The sequence below is a fragment of the Sardina pilchardus genome, chromosome 1, assembly GCF_963854185.1.
Source record: "Sardina pilchardus chromosome 1, fSarPil1.1, whole genome shotgun sequence".
Classification (NCBI taxonomy): Eukaryota; Metazoa; Chordata; class Actinopteri; order Clupeiformes; family Clupeidae; genus Sardina; species Sardina pilchardus.
In genome coordinates this window covers 12,899,283-12,916,523 of record NC_084994.1, presented here as the reverse complement: position 1 = coordinate 12,916,523, position 17,241 = coordinate 12,899,283, and the positions used below count along the sequence as shown (strand labels likewise).

The following is a 17,241-nucleotide window of genomic DNA, read 5'->3' as shown; positions in this document are numbered from 1 at the left end:
CTTACTTTCATTCCACGAGAGGCTACATCAGCAGGATTCAATTTGGAGCTGATGTGTCTCCACTGAGTGACATTGGACAGAGCTCTGATGAAGGACACTCTATTGGCCACATATGTTTTAAAACGTGCTGTTGTGTTTGCAATGTACTTGAGAACAGTCATGCTGTCTGACCAGAAGACTGAATCACTCAGACTTAGCTCTAGATGAGCTGACAGCATCTTGTCTAAGCGCACAGCTAAAACTGCGGCTGTGAGCTCTAAACGGGGTATGGTGACTTGTTTAAGTGGTGCCACCCTTGCTTTGCCAATAACAAAGGACACGCACACTTCTTGTTTGCTATTGCATAATCTTATATATGACACAGCGCCAAATCCAGCTTCACTGGCATCACAAAAGTGATGCAGCTGTGCCATAGTGACCTCACCAAAATCTTTGGGTGTGAAGCATCTACTAATACTAAATGTGTTTAGCAGAACTAGGTCATCCATCCATCTTTGCCAAACCTGTGCTGTATCCAGTGGAATCGCCTCATCCCATCCTAACTTCTTCTTGCACAGGTATTGAAGAATTTGTTTTGCTGTGAGGATGACTGGAGCTAAGAAGCCCATGGGGTCGTATACAGAGCTCACAGCAGACAGAATCCCACGTCTCGTCAGCGGCTTCTGCTTGTCCATGATGCTGAAGGTGAAGAGGTCCTGTTCAACATCCCACTGTACGCCCAAAGCTCTCTCCATGGGGAGCTGGTCCCGGCAGAGGTCCAGCGTCTTTACACCTTTAGCTCTGTTTTCTTCAGGGATCTCAGAGAGTACAGAGCGATGATTGCAGACCCACTTGTCCAGTCTGAAGCCTCCTTTGGCACATACCTCAGTAAGCTGTTTATAGAGAGATATCGCTTGGCCTACGGAATAAACAGACTTAAGGCAATCATCAACATAGAAATTGTTCTGTATTGTATTGATTACCTCTTCTGGGTACAGATGTTGGTTGTCATCAGCAGTCTTCAACAGGGCGTACGTGGCACAGCTTGGGGAGGACTCTGCTCCGAAGATGTGAACCAACATACGATGCTCAGTGAGTTCTTTGGAGAGATCACCATCAGGCCACCAAAGGAAACGGAGATAATTGACGTCTTCCTCCGCCACTCTGACTTGATGGAACATTCCTTTAATGTCTGTCATGAGAGCAATAGGACCTTGACGGAAACAAATCAGTACACCTAGCAAGGTGTTTGTCAAATCAGGTCCTTGCAAAAGCTCTTTATTCAGGGAGGTTCCAGCAAAAGTTGAGGCACAATCATAGACCACACGCAGCGTCTTCTTGTGAGGGTGATACACACCATGATGTGGTATGTACCACGCCTTTCCATCTTCATGTTCCAGCTGATGCTGTGGTATGATCTCTGAATGTCCTTCTGCCAACACATTATTCATGAACTCTTTGTATTCATGGTAAAATGACTGGTCTCTCTTAAACTTTCTTAGTAGGTATTGCGCCCTCTGCTGGACTACCTGTTTATTGTTGGGCATTCTTACATTTGAGTTCCGAAAAGGCAATTTTAAGTGGTAATGGTCATCTTTGAGCATTGCTGATTTTGACATGATATCCATGAACTGCTTGTCCTCCACAGACATTTCATTCTGCTCATAATGCTGTTCAGAAAAATCTTGGTTATATTGTCTGACAAACATTTCTTCCAAATTGCTTATAGAGATATGATTCACATAAACAGAAGCATCATCATGTCCATTACTGTCTACACTAGGACTCAGTGGCCCATTGATGACCCACCCAAGACTAGTTTGTACAGCATAGGGCCCAGTACCCTCACTGTTAACTACTTTCCATGGTTCTAGTGCTTTAGGAACGTTCACCCCGATGAGAAGCCCAATGCTTGCATCTATTGGTGTTAATTCCACATCTTTCAAGTAAGGCCATTTTCTTAAATCTTCCTGTTTAGGAATGTTTTCTCTGGTGACAGGAATGGACTTTTGGGTGTACACATCTGGCAAGCTCAAATATGCATTTTCTTTTAAAGCAGCTACTTCCAAACCAGAGACTTTATAGCTACTCACGGGTCTTTCCTGTCCCATTGTCTTCAGCAATATTTCCACTTTCTTTCCACTTGCATTTAGCTCCATCATCAATGACTCTGTGCAGAACGTTGCAGAGCTGCCTGGATCCAAAAACGCATAGGTCTCTACAACTTTGGTTCCTTTGTGCAATTTCACCTTCACTGGGACGACAGACAATGCACATTCTTTTGATCCGGCCCCAGTATGGCTCTCTGCGTTCAAGGAAACAAGAGCACTTGACATTGATGCTTCTTTAGTCACCGTTTTCGTCTGAGGTGGTCTAGAGATGTCTTGGGATTCAATGTGCAGGACTGTTGGGTGATTCTTATGGCAAGTCTGGCATGACATACGTTTTGGACAGTTCTTACTTAAATGCCCTTTTCTTAAGCAGCCAAAGCATAGACCATTTGTCTTGATGAACTCAATCTTTTCCTTATTGAGTTTTTGCTTGTAGGAGTCACACATCTCCAATGAATGATCTTTCTTACAGAACACGCATTGGGTTTGAAAAACATTTCCACATGCAAAACTTAACTGGCCATGGTTCAATTTCAGTTTGCTATTGGCCTGTTCGGACATTGGCGCAACTGAGGTAGCAAAGCTACTGCTTTTAGGTTTGTATGCTGGCTTTGTTGCTTTTAAAGCTACCCTTTCTTTTGGGTTCTGAATCTCAGCAAAGACAGGATCTAAAGCGGCCCTCACTTGCTTTTCAAGGAACTCCAATAGCTCTTTGAATCTAGCTCTGCGATTGCGCTTTTCTCTTATGTTGCAGAGAGTCATTCGCCATTTTTCTCTGAATCTGAAAGGCAGTTTTGACACAAGAATCCTCATGTTGGTTGAATTTTCCAGCTCTTCAATAAAACCGGCGTCATCCAATGTGTTAAAACAGCTTCTCAAGAAGAATGTGTAAGACCGCAAAGCTGAAGCATCATCTGGCTTTATAACTGACCAATTCAGAGCCTTATCCATGTAAGCAGAAGTTATTTTAACTCTATTTCCAAAATTCCATTCAAGCTGCCCTTTTGCTTCTTCATAAGCGGTCTCTGTATCCATGTGCGTTGATAATCATTAACAAGAAATCAGTTAACATTACTCTAAACACTTCTTATCTCTCTGCCTTTTCTTCTTGATCTCTCTCTCTCTCTCTCTCTCTCTCTCTCTCTCACACACAGAAATTTGCACACACAACACATAACACTCACATTCACATGTAAAGGGTTACTGTTAATTCATGAGTAAAAATAAATTCTCTCTCATCCCATCAGTGCACATATTGTTTGTTCACACAACCGTATTCAATAGATAACTACAGTACTATTTGATTGTTATGGAAATTAAGATGAAGTATTTCTCGTACTTCTTTTTACAGCCTGAGGAACTGCAGCATTGGAGAGGAAGGTTTCACAGCTCTTGCATCAGCACTGAGATCAAACCCCTCACACATGAGAGACCTGCGGCTGACGGAGAATAAAGCAACAGACTCAGGAGTGAAGCATCTTTCTTCTCTTCTGGAGGATCCCAACTGTAAAATGGAGACATTAGCGTGAGCATTAAAAGACCAAATACTGAGTTTATATCAATGATTTTGACAGTGAATTGTAAAAATTCACACAGACACCCGTTGATATTCACTCACAAGAAATCGGTTAACATTACTCTAAACACTTCTTATCTCTTTTTCTTCTTCATTGCTCTCTCTCTCTCTCTCTCTCTCTCTCTCTATCTCTCTCTCTCACACACACACAGGCATTTACACACGCATAACACATAACACTCATTCACATGTAAAGGGTTACTGTTAATTCATGAGAAAAAATATGTTATCTGTCATCCCATCAGTGTACATATTGTTTGTCCACACAACCTTATTCAATAGATAACTAGATGTACCACAAAGCAATACACAATATGACCGCCGCTCAGTCCTGCACATTCTCTCCGCAAATATCAATCACGCTTTTGTTTCCATCGCCTACTCTATCCCCTACTGCAACTTTTATGTATGTAAATGAGTGTGTGCATGTGTGCACTTGCTTTTGTGTACCAGTTCTTCTCTGTCTGAGTGTGTGTGTGTGTGTCTGCTTGTGTGTGTGTTTTATGTGTCTCTATGTGTATATGTTCACTGTGTTGTCTGCCGTCACTGTCACTCCAATATCAGATCACACACACACACACATGCACTCACACACAGACACACAAATGAAAATGTTTTCTGCCTACCTCAAAAGGGTCTGATAGGCCTCAGACTCAGAAGTGTTGAAGAAATGTAAAATGTAAACACTTCCTATCCTGCCCTCTCTCCATCACATCCATGCCCACACATTATTATTTGATATTTTAAATGACAGTAATATATGATAGCGGTGGTCTAAAGTCGTATTGTATTACCTAGACTTGCCTTGCCACACACACACCTACTCTTGGCCCTTTAAATGGCTGTGCAGGGTTAATCACCTCTTTTCACTTACTTTTTCACTGTATATACTTTTCTATAAGTCACACACACAGAGACAAAGACACACACATACACACACACACACAAACTTCTTACCTTTCTGCTGTTTCCTCTCTCTCTTTTTCTCTCTCTCTCTCTCTCTAACACACAAACACACACAACTCTCATTCGCATGTAATGGGTTACAGTTAAGTCACGAGTAAAAATAAATTCTCACTCATCCACATTCTAGTGTACAAATTATTTGTCCACACAAACGTATTCAATAGATTGGATTACAGTCCTATTTGATTCTTATGGAAATTAAGATGAAGTATTTCTCCTATTTCTCTTCACAGCCTGGACAACTGCAACATTGGAGAGGAAGGCTTCACAGCTCTTGCATCAGCACTGAGATCAAACCCCTCACACATGAGACAGCTGTGGCTGAGAGGGAGTAAAGCAGGAGACTCAGGAGTGAAGCATCTTTCTTGTCTGCTGGAGGATCCCAACTCTAAACTGGAGGAACTAAAGTGAGCATCACAAGACCAAATACTGGGTTGCTATCAGTGAAATTGACCGTGAAGTTTAAAACACAAAACACCCTTGTTTTTACTTGATCACATGAAATTGGTTGAAACACTTTTTTTATCTATCTACTTTTTCTTCTTGACAACACTCACTCACTCACTCACTCACTCACACTCAAACCCTCTCACACACACACCACTAAATGATGTTTTCTAAACAAAGTTCGGGAGGAGCCCTTAGGGATGATTGACACCCATTAACTCACCCCGCCTCCCGCTCCAAGCCAAGGGTATTTAGGCCTCCTTTTCTCTTATGCCACACGAGTAGCTGCTCACACACACACACACACACACACACACACACACACACACGCACATGCACCACAGACAATAGCATTTAATAGGTTATTGCAAAGTTAAAAATTGACCAAATGGCCCCGGCCGTGGCGCGACTGGCTGGGGCGCCTGCACCGCGCGCCGGCGACCCGGGTTCGGTTCCCGCCCCGTGGTCCTTTCCGGATCCCACCCCGGTTCTCTCTCCCTCTCGCTTCCTGTCATACTCTCTACTGTCCTATCCAATTACAGGCATAAAAAGCCCAAAAAAATAATCTTAAAAAAAAAAAAATTGACCAAATGTCTCATACTATAGATATTTCTACATTGGCATCCATTTCTCCGGCTAAAACATTTCACTCTCACACACACATTTTGAACTGCTGAATCTCAGGCTTACACATTTCACTCTCACACATATAGTTTCATGTGTTACATGTCCATGAGGATGAGAACACATGAGGTGTTAACTGCTTCCCTCTTTGGTCTGTGTGTCCTTCAGCTGATCTGACAAAGTGTTTCCTTCTTTGGTCTCTGTGTGTCCTCAAGCTGATCTAATGAAGTGTTTCCCTCTTTCTCCTACAGCCTGTATAACTGCAGTATAACAGATAAAGGTTTAAGAATTTTAGCATCAGCACTGAGATCAAGCCCATCAGCCCTCAGATATCTCGATCTGAGGCAGAATCAGCCTGGACCCTCAGCACAGCAGCTGCTCTCTGAACTGAAGAAACATCCAAACTGTAAACATATACAAATAGATGGAGGTGAATGAGTCCATCCCATTGTATTGAAACATGTGTTCACAATGTGCATAAAGCAGTGTGATGTTGAAGACAATACTGTATAGGGCAGGTCTCCACTGTGCCTGTCTTTACTCAATGGGAGGTATTTTTTTCTGTTTTCCAGTCCTGTCATCCTTTAATTATCTTTCCCTCTCAGTTGTGTACAGGTTTCATCACATTACTATTTGAAGTAATATGTTTTAAAGTAACATGTAAATACACAGACATTCTAAACAGTGCTTTATGACAAAAAAAAAGAAAAAAATACATTTGTATCAGTAAATATTTGTAATGAAATTAATTTTGAACAGAGATTGTTATAATATAGGCCTACTGTAAATAAAAACTGAAATTAAAAGGACACTGTGTAAAATGTTCAGTTGTTTGCTAACAAAATCAACATGTCCCATTCATAAATATGCCCTCATTCATGTAATTACCCACCACTACCAGTTCAAAGCATACCTATTGTCTTAGAAGTTGTCATTTACATATACACCATATTGCCTAAAGTATTGGGTCACCTGTCTTGACCCCGATATGAACTTCAGTCACATCCTATTCTTAATTCAGAGGGCTTAATATGACATTGTTCCACCCTTTGTAGCTTTACAGCTTGAACTCTTCTAAGGTTTTCCAGAAGGTTTAGGAGTGTGTTTACGGGCATTTTTGACCATTCTTTCTGAAGCGCATTTGTGAAGTGATACACTGATGTTTGACGAGGAGACTGGCTCTCAGTCTCCGCTTTAATTCATCCCAGAGTTGTTCTGTTTGGTTGAGGTCAGGACTCTGTGCAGGCCAGTCAAGTTCATCCACACCAAACTCTGTCTGCCATGTCTTTGTGGACCTTGCTTTGTGCACTGGTGCACAGTCATGTTGGAACAGGAAGAGGCCATCCCCAAACTGTTCCAACAAAGTTGGGAGCATGGAGTTGTCCAAAATCTCTTGGTAAATGCTGAAGCATTCAGAGTTCATTCCACTGGAACTAAGACGCCAAGCCCAGCTCGGAGATGGCCACTTCCTGTTCCAACATGACTGTGCTCCAGTGTTTGGTGTGGATGAACTTGACTGGCCTGCACAGAGTCCTGACCTCAACACAACAGAACGCCTCTGAGGTGAATTAGAGTGCAGACTGAGTCTCCTCGTCCAACATCAGTGTGTGACCTCACAAATGCACATTTGACACTCATAAAGCCTTCTCAGAGGAGTTGAAGCTGTTATAGCTACAGAGATTGGACCGATGTCATATTAAACCCTATGGATTAAGAACCGGATTTGACTGAAGTTCATATGGGGTCAAGGCAGGTGACCCAATACTTTTGGCAATATAGTGTATAGCTTGGGTTGAATCTCCATCTACATGCACCATTCTAAAATAACAGTGGCCAGCTAAGGAACATATGCAAAATACAGCTCCATCTTTGGGGTCTGCATGCAAAGAAAAACAGCAGCTTGGATTTATCTGCTGAATTCCCCTACGTTCAGCAATGTGAGTTATGAACCTGATGCGTGGCAGTCATAATAAGGCGGTGTGAATTGACGTTTTGTGTGTGATGCCCCCCTCGATACAAAATGACCAATCGTATTGGTGTATTTGGCTTCAGGGGGAAATTACATAACATTCAAGTGTTGGGTGTGTCAAGTGATACAGGCCTCCATTTGCATAGAACCCGGCACAGATACCAGGCAACTTCCCCCCAATAGCTCCACTTCCATTAACTACAGTAATGAAATCAACATGCAAGATCCAGCCAAACCAGCTCCCAAGAAGAGCTCAAGAAAGCCATAACAAAGACGGCAGGAAAGGGACGAAAGAAGCGCAGAAAATCCAGGAAGGAGAGCTATGCCATCTACGTGTACAAGGTCGTGAAGCATGTTCACCCCGACACACTTGGACCAGTTCTATTGGGCCGGGACGCCCTCTTCTTGGGGGCCTTTGCTGGGGCCGCAGCCTAGGTTTTACGCACAGATTGTGTTTTGTGCACACACTACTCCAGACCTGAGAGAATCAATGACTGCTGGTAGTCGAATGCTGACCTTAAAATAAACATGAGAACCATTTAGGTCCAGTAGACTGTTAGCTCTCCCAGGGCCAGATTCACAAAGCTTTCTGAAGTGGTGCTTTCGTCTTAAGAACAAATTTAAGGAGATTTAATATTCATGAATAAAGTCTGTATGTGGCAAATAGATCTCTTGTGTTTTTTCTACCCTCATACAACAAATATAAAGTACCCTGACGATACAATATTCACTACTGTGGAAGATACACTGTCTCATAACAAATACACGCCTCCATATACAGTATATTGAGACAGAAAAATAGAATGTGCTTTTCTTCTTTTGATAAAGAGGACACCTCAAAGTGACCCCAATATTTGCACAATATCATACTAGCCTGATCACAACATTGTCTTCATATCAGCAGCTCTTGCCTCATTGCACACACAGCTTCTCTGACGCCTAACATTACCATATGAGTAGTAGTTTCAGTTTCAATTTCAATTTAATTTCACTTAAAGAGCGCCACAACATTACACATGTTTCATGGTGCTTTACAGAGTGTTGAACATTCAAAGAGAGCCCATGAATAACAGGGGCAAGCAAAAACTCCCTAGAATTGGAGATACATACAGTATAGCAAGAAACCTCGGACAGATCCATGACTCAAGGGCCCAACCCATCTGCCTAGGGTCACTTACAGTAGAGCAAAGTCATTTGTTGTATCAGAAAGTTCAAATAGTCCAGGGAATAAATTGTCCATTACGGTAGTAATTTTGGAAAGTAATGGGTCGCTAGGATGCGTGGGCCAGGAATCCGGGCAGGGAACCACAGCAGGCGATGGTAGGGCAGTCATAGGGATGGCGATGGCGATGGTAGGGCAATCATAGGGATGGGACTTCAGGTGTGATTAGGGCCAGGCACAAAGATGGCTGATGACTGGTAATGGTTTACCTCACAGGTGAGGTAAAGGGGAAAGGGAAGAGAAATAAAGTGGGTTAGTATTACATCATTAAGTCATGATGGTTGGTATTAATAAGCATATCAAGCAAAGGAAAAAGATGGCTTTCAAAGAGGGGAACCAGGCAGAGCTGAGGCAAGTGCAGGGGGAACTCAAAGTCAGGCTGAAAGAGGCCACGGAGGATTACAGGAAGAAGGTGGAACAGAAGCTGCAGGAGAACAACATGAAGGAGGTCTGGGATGGAATGAAGACCATCACTGGCCTGAGGAAAAGCAGCAGCTCTGTGTTGGGAGATCTGGACAGGGCGAACCAGTTGAACCAGTTTTACAGCAGGTTTGATTGCCCTGCTCCAGCTTCAATGGAAGTGGCCTGTCCCACCACATCACCCCCGGACGCTGCTCAAATTCAATTCAATTCATTCAAATTCAATTCAAAAAACTTTATTCATCCCCAAGGGGCAATTAAGAAGCACACTGAGCAGTCCAGATCACAATAAACAGCCAACACTCACACACACACTCACACACACACACACACACACACACACACACACACACACACACACACACACACACACACACACACACACACACACACACACACACACACACACACACACACACACACAATAAATAAATAATAAATAATGCAACTTTAAAGTGCAGTGCATTCATGTCCTTCAGGCCAATCAAGTCCAGTCCAACCCTCCACACAGCTCATACTTAGGAGGTGAGTGGTAGGTGGAGGGTGATGGGTGGTTGGGTGGGGCTGGGTTGAAGTGACTGGATGGGGATGGGCTGGGGGCATGGGGTGGGACTGGGATTGGGTGCGGCTCCACACACTTCTTGAGTCAGCGATGGCTGCGAGTTGAGCAGGAGGACAGCCCTGGGCACAAAGATTGCCCTCCTTCTCTGAGTCCTGCAGCCCGGGCATCGGAGATGACGCCCAGAGGGGAGCCACTCAAATGTGGAGAACAGGTGAGATGGGTCCTGAAGGATCCTGCTGGCTCTTCTCAAGGTCTGTTGCTCACAGAGGGTGGAGAGAGGTCTTAGAGGAAGACCAATGATTCTGGAGCAGAGCTTGACAACACCAGGCAGCCGGTTCCTATTTTGGAGTGAGATGGAATGAAGCCAGCATGTGAAGGAGAAGGTGATGATGCTCTCTATGAAGGAATAATAGAATGTTGTGAGGATGTTTTTGCTCACACTGAAGGAGTTCAGCTTCCTCAGGAGGTATTGACGTTTCTGGCATTTTTTCATAATCTCATCTGTGTTGTGGTCAAACTTCAACTGGTGGTCAAACACTGTACCCAGGTACTTGTACCTCTCCACTACTTCCACTGGTTCGACGTGAATGATGGAGACTTCAGTCTCAGCCAGCTCCCTCTGTCTTTTAGAGAAGGTCACTACCATCTCTTGGGTTTTGGTCACATTAAGCTCCAGACATGATCTGTCACACCAATCCACAAAGTCACTTAAAGACGACCTGTGGTGCTGGGAGGAGCCAGACAGGAGGGACAGGAGGACCGTGTCGTCGGCAAACTTAACAAGATGGCAGTTGTGATGGGTAGATCGGCATTCATCAGTGTAGAGAATGAACAGAAGAGGGGAGAGAACGCAGCCCTGTGGTGAACCAGTTGAAGTGTAGATGGGATCAGAAAAAATGTTGTTAACCAGCACTCTCTGTGGCCTGTTAGTTAGAAAATTCAGGATCCAAAGAATGAGACTGTTATCAAGATGATAGCGGGTGGTGAGTCTTTCAGCTAGAATATGTGGCTGCAGGGTGTTAAATGCAGAGGAAAAGTCAGCAAACAGCAACCTGGCTGTTGTGTTCGGGGCTTCAAGATGCTTGTGTATGGTGTCCATGATAAAAGCTTTTGCGTCGTCCACCCCTCTCCTCGCCCGATATGCAAACTGGAGCGGATCCAGCTCAGAGTCCACTACTGTAACAATGTGATTTTTAACGACCCTCTCCAAGGCCTTCATTACAAGGGACGTCAGGGCGACAGGCCTGAGATCGTTCGGCATCTTTACAGTGCTTTTTTTGGGGAGGGGGATGACAGTGGAGTGCTTCCACAGCTGGGGAACTGTGCAGCTGGCAATAGAGCTCTGGAAGAGGAGCTGGAACACTCCCCCTAGCTGGTTAGCGCAGTACTTCAGAGTTCGGCCACAGATCTTATCGGGTCCAGGTGCAGTGTTGACTTTGGTCCTCTTCAGGACTCTCACCACCTCTTCAGTACTAATATTCAGAGCAGAGCCACCAGTTTCCAGTGAAGTGATGGTCGTTTCCAGCTGGGTGCTGTTGTCAGTCTCAAACCTAGTGAAAAACAGATTGAGATCGTTGGGCAGTGACGCTGGACTGCTGCCGTCAACATGGATGGCCTTTTGGGAGGAGGAGGTTGTATTCACAGCTGCCATGTTTTTAAGGCCTTGCCAGGCTGCGCGCAGGTTCCCACTCTTGAACTTTTGCTCAACTTTGTCCCTGTACCTCAGCTTAGCCATTTTTATGGCTCGCTTCACCTCTTTGTTGATCTCCTTTTTCTCTCCGTCAGAACCAGTGAAGAATATTCTCTTTTTCCTATTGAGAAGGGCTTTGAGTTCTTTTGTCACCCATGGTTTATTGTTAGGAAAAATTGTGATTCTTTTGGTGGGAATTATGTTGTCCACACAAAAGGAAATATATGATGTTACAGTGTCCACCTGCTCATTGATGTTACTAGAGGGTGCTATTAAATTGGTCCAATCAGTGGCTTCGAAGCATCCTTGTAGCCTCTCAATGCTGTCGCTTGTCCATTGCTTGATATCCTTAATAACCTTATCTGCTCTCCTCACAACAGGTAAGTATGATGGTGCAAGCAAGCTCTGGCTAGCTTAACGGCCCAATTCACACCCCTCCCCAATTCACACACCCCCCCCTCTCACTTTCAGTGCAGCACGTCTCCTCCTCCTCTCCCCCCCAGGGTGACCAAGACCATGGTATTGTACATTCATGCACATCTTATCTATAGTATTTTACTGCTCCTTTAGTCATGTTGATTTGTTGATTTGCTTTGTATTTTCCTGTTTACATTGTATTGTATGTTGTGTGTGGTGTCTTAAGCTGCTGGGACCTTGAATTTCCCCTTGGGGATCAATAAAGTATCTATCTATCTATCTATCTATCTATCTATCTACTGTATCTATCAACGGTGATATACAGTGTCCTCCAAAAGTATTGGAACACATTCTTAAAGTTAAATATAAAATCATCTTTTGGAAATTGATCTTAATGCCTTAAATGAAAAAAAAAGGGAAATATTCAACCTTTAAGGACATCAATTTTCTTTGTGAATGAATAATGTATTGTAAATAAATAAATGTTTTCCTTAAAATACATGGGTCATAAGTATTGGAACGCCCGTGTTAAATTCCCATAGAGGATTTTTATTTTTATTTTTAAAGGCCAGTTATTTCATGTATCCAGGACACTATGCACCCTGATAAAGTCCCCTTGGCTTAGACAGACAACACTGGACTTCACTGACGGGCAACAGTTGCAAGGATATCTACGTGGCATCGGGTTATTTTTCCCCTACAAAGTTGCATGTGCCGGTATGTGGCTACTATTTTGCTCTTGCGGTGTCACCAAGGTCTTCCTGGTGGAACCTGCCATCCATGGAGATGGATGCATTGTGCATCTGCATGTAATTTTGTACATTTTTCAAATCTGGGATTCATTTTTTCAAATTGTGTGAAATAAATTGACCTCTCTCTTGCTCAGACACACACAAACACACAAACACACACACACACACACACACACACACACACACACACATACACACACACACACACACACACACACACACACACACACACACACACACACACACACACACACACACACACAGTGTAGTAAGGTTGTACAATAAGACCCTAACACTAAGCCCAAGAAGCTCCAAACATGGTCAGCGTCTGTACTGGACTGTAGGTCAGTTGGAGAACAGCGTCTGCACTGGACTGTAGGTCAGTTTGGAGATCAGCATCTTCACCTTGGGGCAGCCGTGGTGTACTGGTTAGGACTTTGGACTTGTAACCGAAGGGTTGCCGGTTCGATCCCCGACCAGTCCACCACGGCTGAAGTGCCCTTGAGCAAGGCACCTTACCCCTCACTGCTCCCTGCGCGCCGCTGGTTGGGCAGGCAGCTCACTGCTCTGGGTTAGTGTGTGATTCACCTCACTGTGTGTGTGTGTGCTGTGTGTGTTCACTAATTCGGTTAAATTGGGTTAAATGCAGGGAAACGAATTTCCCTCACTGGATCAAAAAAGTATATATTCTATTCTATTCTATTCTATTCACTGGACTTGAAGAACAGCAACTGCTGAATGAGGAGATGAGAAGAGAATCAGCAGCAGTGTGTGTGTGTGTGTGTGTGGAAGAGGTTCATGAGAGCGAGAGAAAGTCTGAGTGGGAGGGGTTCATAAGAGAGTGAGTGAGTGATTGTGTGTGTGTGTGTGTTTGAGTGTGTGGAAGGGGTTCATGAGAGCGAGAGAAAGTCTGAGTGGGAGGGGTCCATAAGAGTGTGTTTGCGTGTGTGTGTGTGTGTGTGTGAGAGAGAATTTGTGTGTGTGTGTGTCTGAGTGGGAGGGGTTCATAAGAGAGTGCGTGTGGGAGGGGTTAATAAGAGAGTATGTGTGTGTGAGTGAGAGAGAGAGAGGGCATGCAGTGTAGTGAGGATGGGGGCATGTAGTGTAGTGAGGATGGGGGCATGTAGTGTAGTGAAGTGAGGATGGGGGCATGTAGTGTAGTGAGGATGGGGGCATGTAGTGTAGTGTAGTGAGGATGGGGGCATGTAGTGTAGTGAAGTGAGGATGGGGGCATGTAGTGTAGTGAGGATGGGGGCATGTAGTGTAGTGAGGATGGGGGCATGTAGTGTAGTGTAGTGAGGATGGGGGCATGTGGTGTAGTGAGGATGGGGGCATGTAGTGTAGTGTAGTGAGGATGGGGGCATGTAGTGTAGTGAAGTGAGGATGGGGGCATGTAGTGTAGTGTAGTGAGGATGGGGGCATGTGGTGTAGTGAGGATGGGGGCATGTAGTGTAGTGAGGATGGGGGCATGTAGTGTAGTGTAGTGAGGATGGGGGCATGTAGTGTAGTGAGGATGGGGGCATGTAGTGTAGTGAGGATGGGGGCATGTAGTGTAGTGTAGTGAGGATGGGGGCATGTAGTGTAGTGTAGTGAGGATGGGGGCATGTGGTGTAGTGAGGATGGGGGCATGTAGTGTAGTGTAGTGAGGATGGGGGCATGTAGTGTAGTGAGGATGGGGGCATGTAGTGTAGTGAGGATGGGGGCATGTAGTGTAGTGAAGTGAGGATGGGGGCATGTAGTGTAGTGTAGTGAGGATGGGGGCATGTAGTGTAGTGAGGATGGGGGCATGTAGTGTAGTGAAGTGAGGATGGGGGCATGTAGTGTAGTGTAGTGAGGATGGGGGCATGTGGTGTAGTGAGGATGGGGGCATGTAGTGTAGTGAGGATGGGGGCATGCAGTGTAGTGTAGTGAGGATGGGGGCATGTAGTGTAGTGAGGATGGGGGCATGTAGTGTAGTGTAGTGAGGATGGGGGCATGTAGTGTAGTGAAGTGAGGATGGGGGCATGTAGTGTAGTGTAGTGAGGATGGGGGCATGTAGTGTAGTGTAGTGAGGATGGGGGCATGTAGTGTAGTGAGGATGGGGGCATGTAGTGTAGTGAAGTGAGGATGGGGGCATGTAGTGTAGTGTAGTGAGGATGGGGGCATGTAGTGTAGTGTAGTGAGGATGGGGGCATGTAGTGTAGTGAAGTGAGGATGGGGGCATGTAGTGTAGTGTAGTGAGGATGGGGGCATGTGGTGTAGTGAGGATGGGGGCATGTAGTGTAGTGTAGTGAGGATGGGGGCATGTAGTGTAGTGTAGTGAGGATGGGGGCATGTAGTGTAGTGAGGATGGGGGCATGTAGTGTAGTGAAGTGAGGATGGGGGCATGTGGTGTAGTGTAGTGAGGATGGGGGCATGTGGTGTAGTGAGGATGGGGGCATGTAGTGTAGTGAGGATGGGGGCATGTAGTGTAGTGTAGTGAGGATGGGGGCATGTAGTGTAGTGAGGATGGGGGCATGTAGTGTAGTGAAGTGAGGATGGGGGCATGTAGTGTAGTGTAGTGAGGATGGGGGCATGTAGTGTAGTGTAGTGAGGATGGGGGCATTTGGTGTAGTGTAGTGAGGATGGGGGCATGTGGTGTAGTGAGGATGGGGGCATGTAGTGTAGTGTAGTGAGGATGGGGGCATGTAGTGTAGTGAGGATGGGGGCATGTAGTGTAGTGTAGTGTAGTGAGGATGGGGGCATGTGGTGTAGTGCTGCTGCTGCTGCTGACACCTGCACAGTAAGGAGACTGGAAACACATGTTGGCCCAGACTACACAGAACCACCAGTGTGTTAGACTTGTGTTTTATAAATGAGCTGCCCCTGGCTGACCTTACCTGGGACCGACGGGTTTATAAATATACCTGGACCAGACTACTGAATACAGAATTCATGACTTCATTGTTTAATGAAGTCATGAACACACACACACACACACAGACACACACACAGACACAGACACAGACACAGACACAGACACAGACACAGACACAGACACAGACAGACACAGACACAGACACAGACACAGACACACACACACACACACACACCTACTCCAATCCTACACCGTGAACTGTGTCTTTAAGGAAACAATCTCAACACTGACGGATGGCCTTAACTGCCCTGTGAAGTTATTGAAGCTGTAAAACCTTTTATAGCAGCTTCTTGCAGGAACAAAAAGGTCATTCTGAAACAGGTATCAGCCAGTATACAGGTGGAATATGTTTTCGGTGGTTCAAAAGGTATCAAGGTGAGTGGCTTTAATGATCTTTATTCTGAAATAAAACTTGACATGGTTTAAGGGTGGAAAATGAAAATAATGTTGCATAGCTGCTTGATTTCCTGCTTATCCAACGTCATTTGAACTTGCTAGAACAATGTTCCGAATGGGGAGGCTACACTGGCCACGTAACTGAAGTGTTCCGTTTGTGTAATGGCTGCTGCTACAACTAGCTTCCACTGTAGTCAATGGAGCTGAACTGGCTACACCAGATGTGGTAGCGGTGCATTTATTTATTTATTTTTTTAAAAGACCAGTATTCTAAAACTATTTGTACAAACAGGTGCTTCAGTTCATTTCACAGTGGACATGCTGTAGCCTGTGGCTTGAGACTCTAAGCAAGCTGTTTTAAATGTAACAGACTTCCATCACTTGTTGGCAGACCAAGCAAGATATCTCAGAAAGACAAAATATATCTAAGATTTCTCTTGTAATTATAGTGACCCTGATGGTGAAACTGGCTGTCATAACCAAATCAGTTCTGTCAAGGAAGTGACTCATACTCATGCTGTGCTGAGGCCAGTGTTAAGTGTCTTTGAGAGTTTATCCAGTAGCACCAGAGGAGAGAGGCTGACTCCAGATCAACATGCATCTCGTGTTATCTCTCTGGTATCAGCATATCCGCCATTGTGTTCTCTGTCTCTATGAGAGGAGTCAGGGAGGAGATTAGACAACAGCATGACCAAGACTGTAAATCAGTTACTAAACTGCAGTAGAACACTGGGTCTGGTGTCAGATTTCTAATCCTACTTCCTACCTGTATGCACTGTAGTTCTCCAATCTTACAGGGGTCTTTCTTAATATTAGCATGTATCAATAGACCAATATATTCACTTCTGGTGACTTAATAACATTCACTTAAAGTTGTGCTAAACTTCATGTCCAATGTTTTATGTGTATACATATGTTAATTCATTTGTGTTATTTGCTTCATAATGTACCTAGTGAGTATGTTACACTTCAGCCACTCCATAGGCCTACACCTCCTGTCAGTGTCTAATGACAGTACACATTTGAGAGAAATGGCAAGAATTAACCATCTGTGTGATGTTGTGTGTGATGCCAATGAAACACTCTTTCAGACCCGGGATGAATAAATAAACATTGGTGTTAGGGCCTAGCTACTATCTAAACTACTTCCAGACTCCGAACAGATACAGGAAATGACCGTCTTGTGAATCGCCTCGCTTTATCAACCGTCTCTG

At 44.6% G+C, this 17,241-nt stretch overlaps 1 protein-coding gene across 2 annotated transcripts in view; it reads left to right on the top strand.

The window, feature by feature from the left end:
• LOC134099367 (NACHT, LRR and PYD domains-containing protein 3-like) overlaps positions 1-6,548 on the top strand; it is a 41,181-nt gene extending 34,633 nt beyond the window's left edge. For both annotated transcript variants that reach the window (XM_062552319.1, XM_062552242.1), the window contains 3 exons: positions 3,442-3,615; positions 4,866-5,039; positions 5,955-6,548. In XM_062552319.1, the coding sequence (XP_062408303.1) occupies positions 3,442-3,615; positions 4,866-5,039; positions 5,955-6,141 (535 nt within the window). In that variant the 3' untranslated portion in view covers positions 6,142-6,548. The remainder of the gene's footprint in view (positions 1-3,441; positions 3,616-4,865; positions 5,040-5,954) is intronic.
• The last annotated feature ends 10,693 nt before the right edge of the window (positions 6,549-17,241 follow it).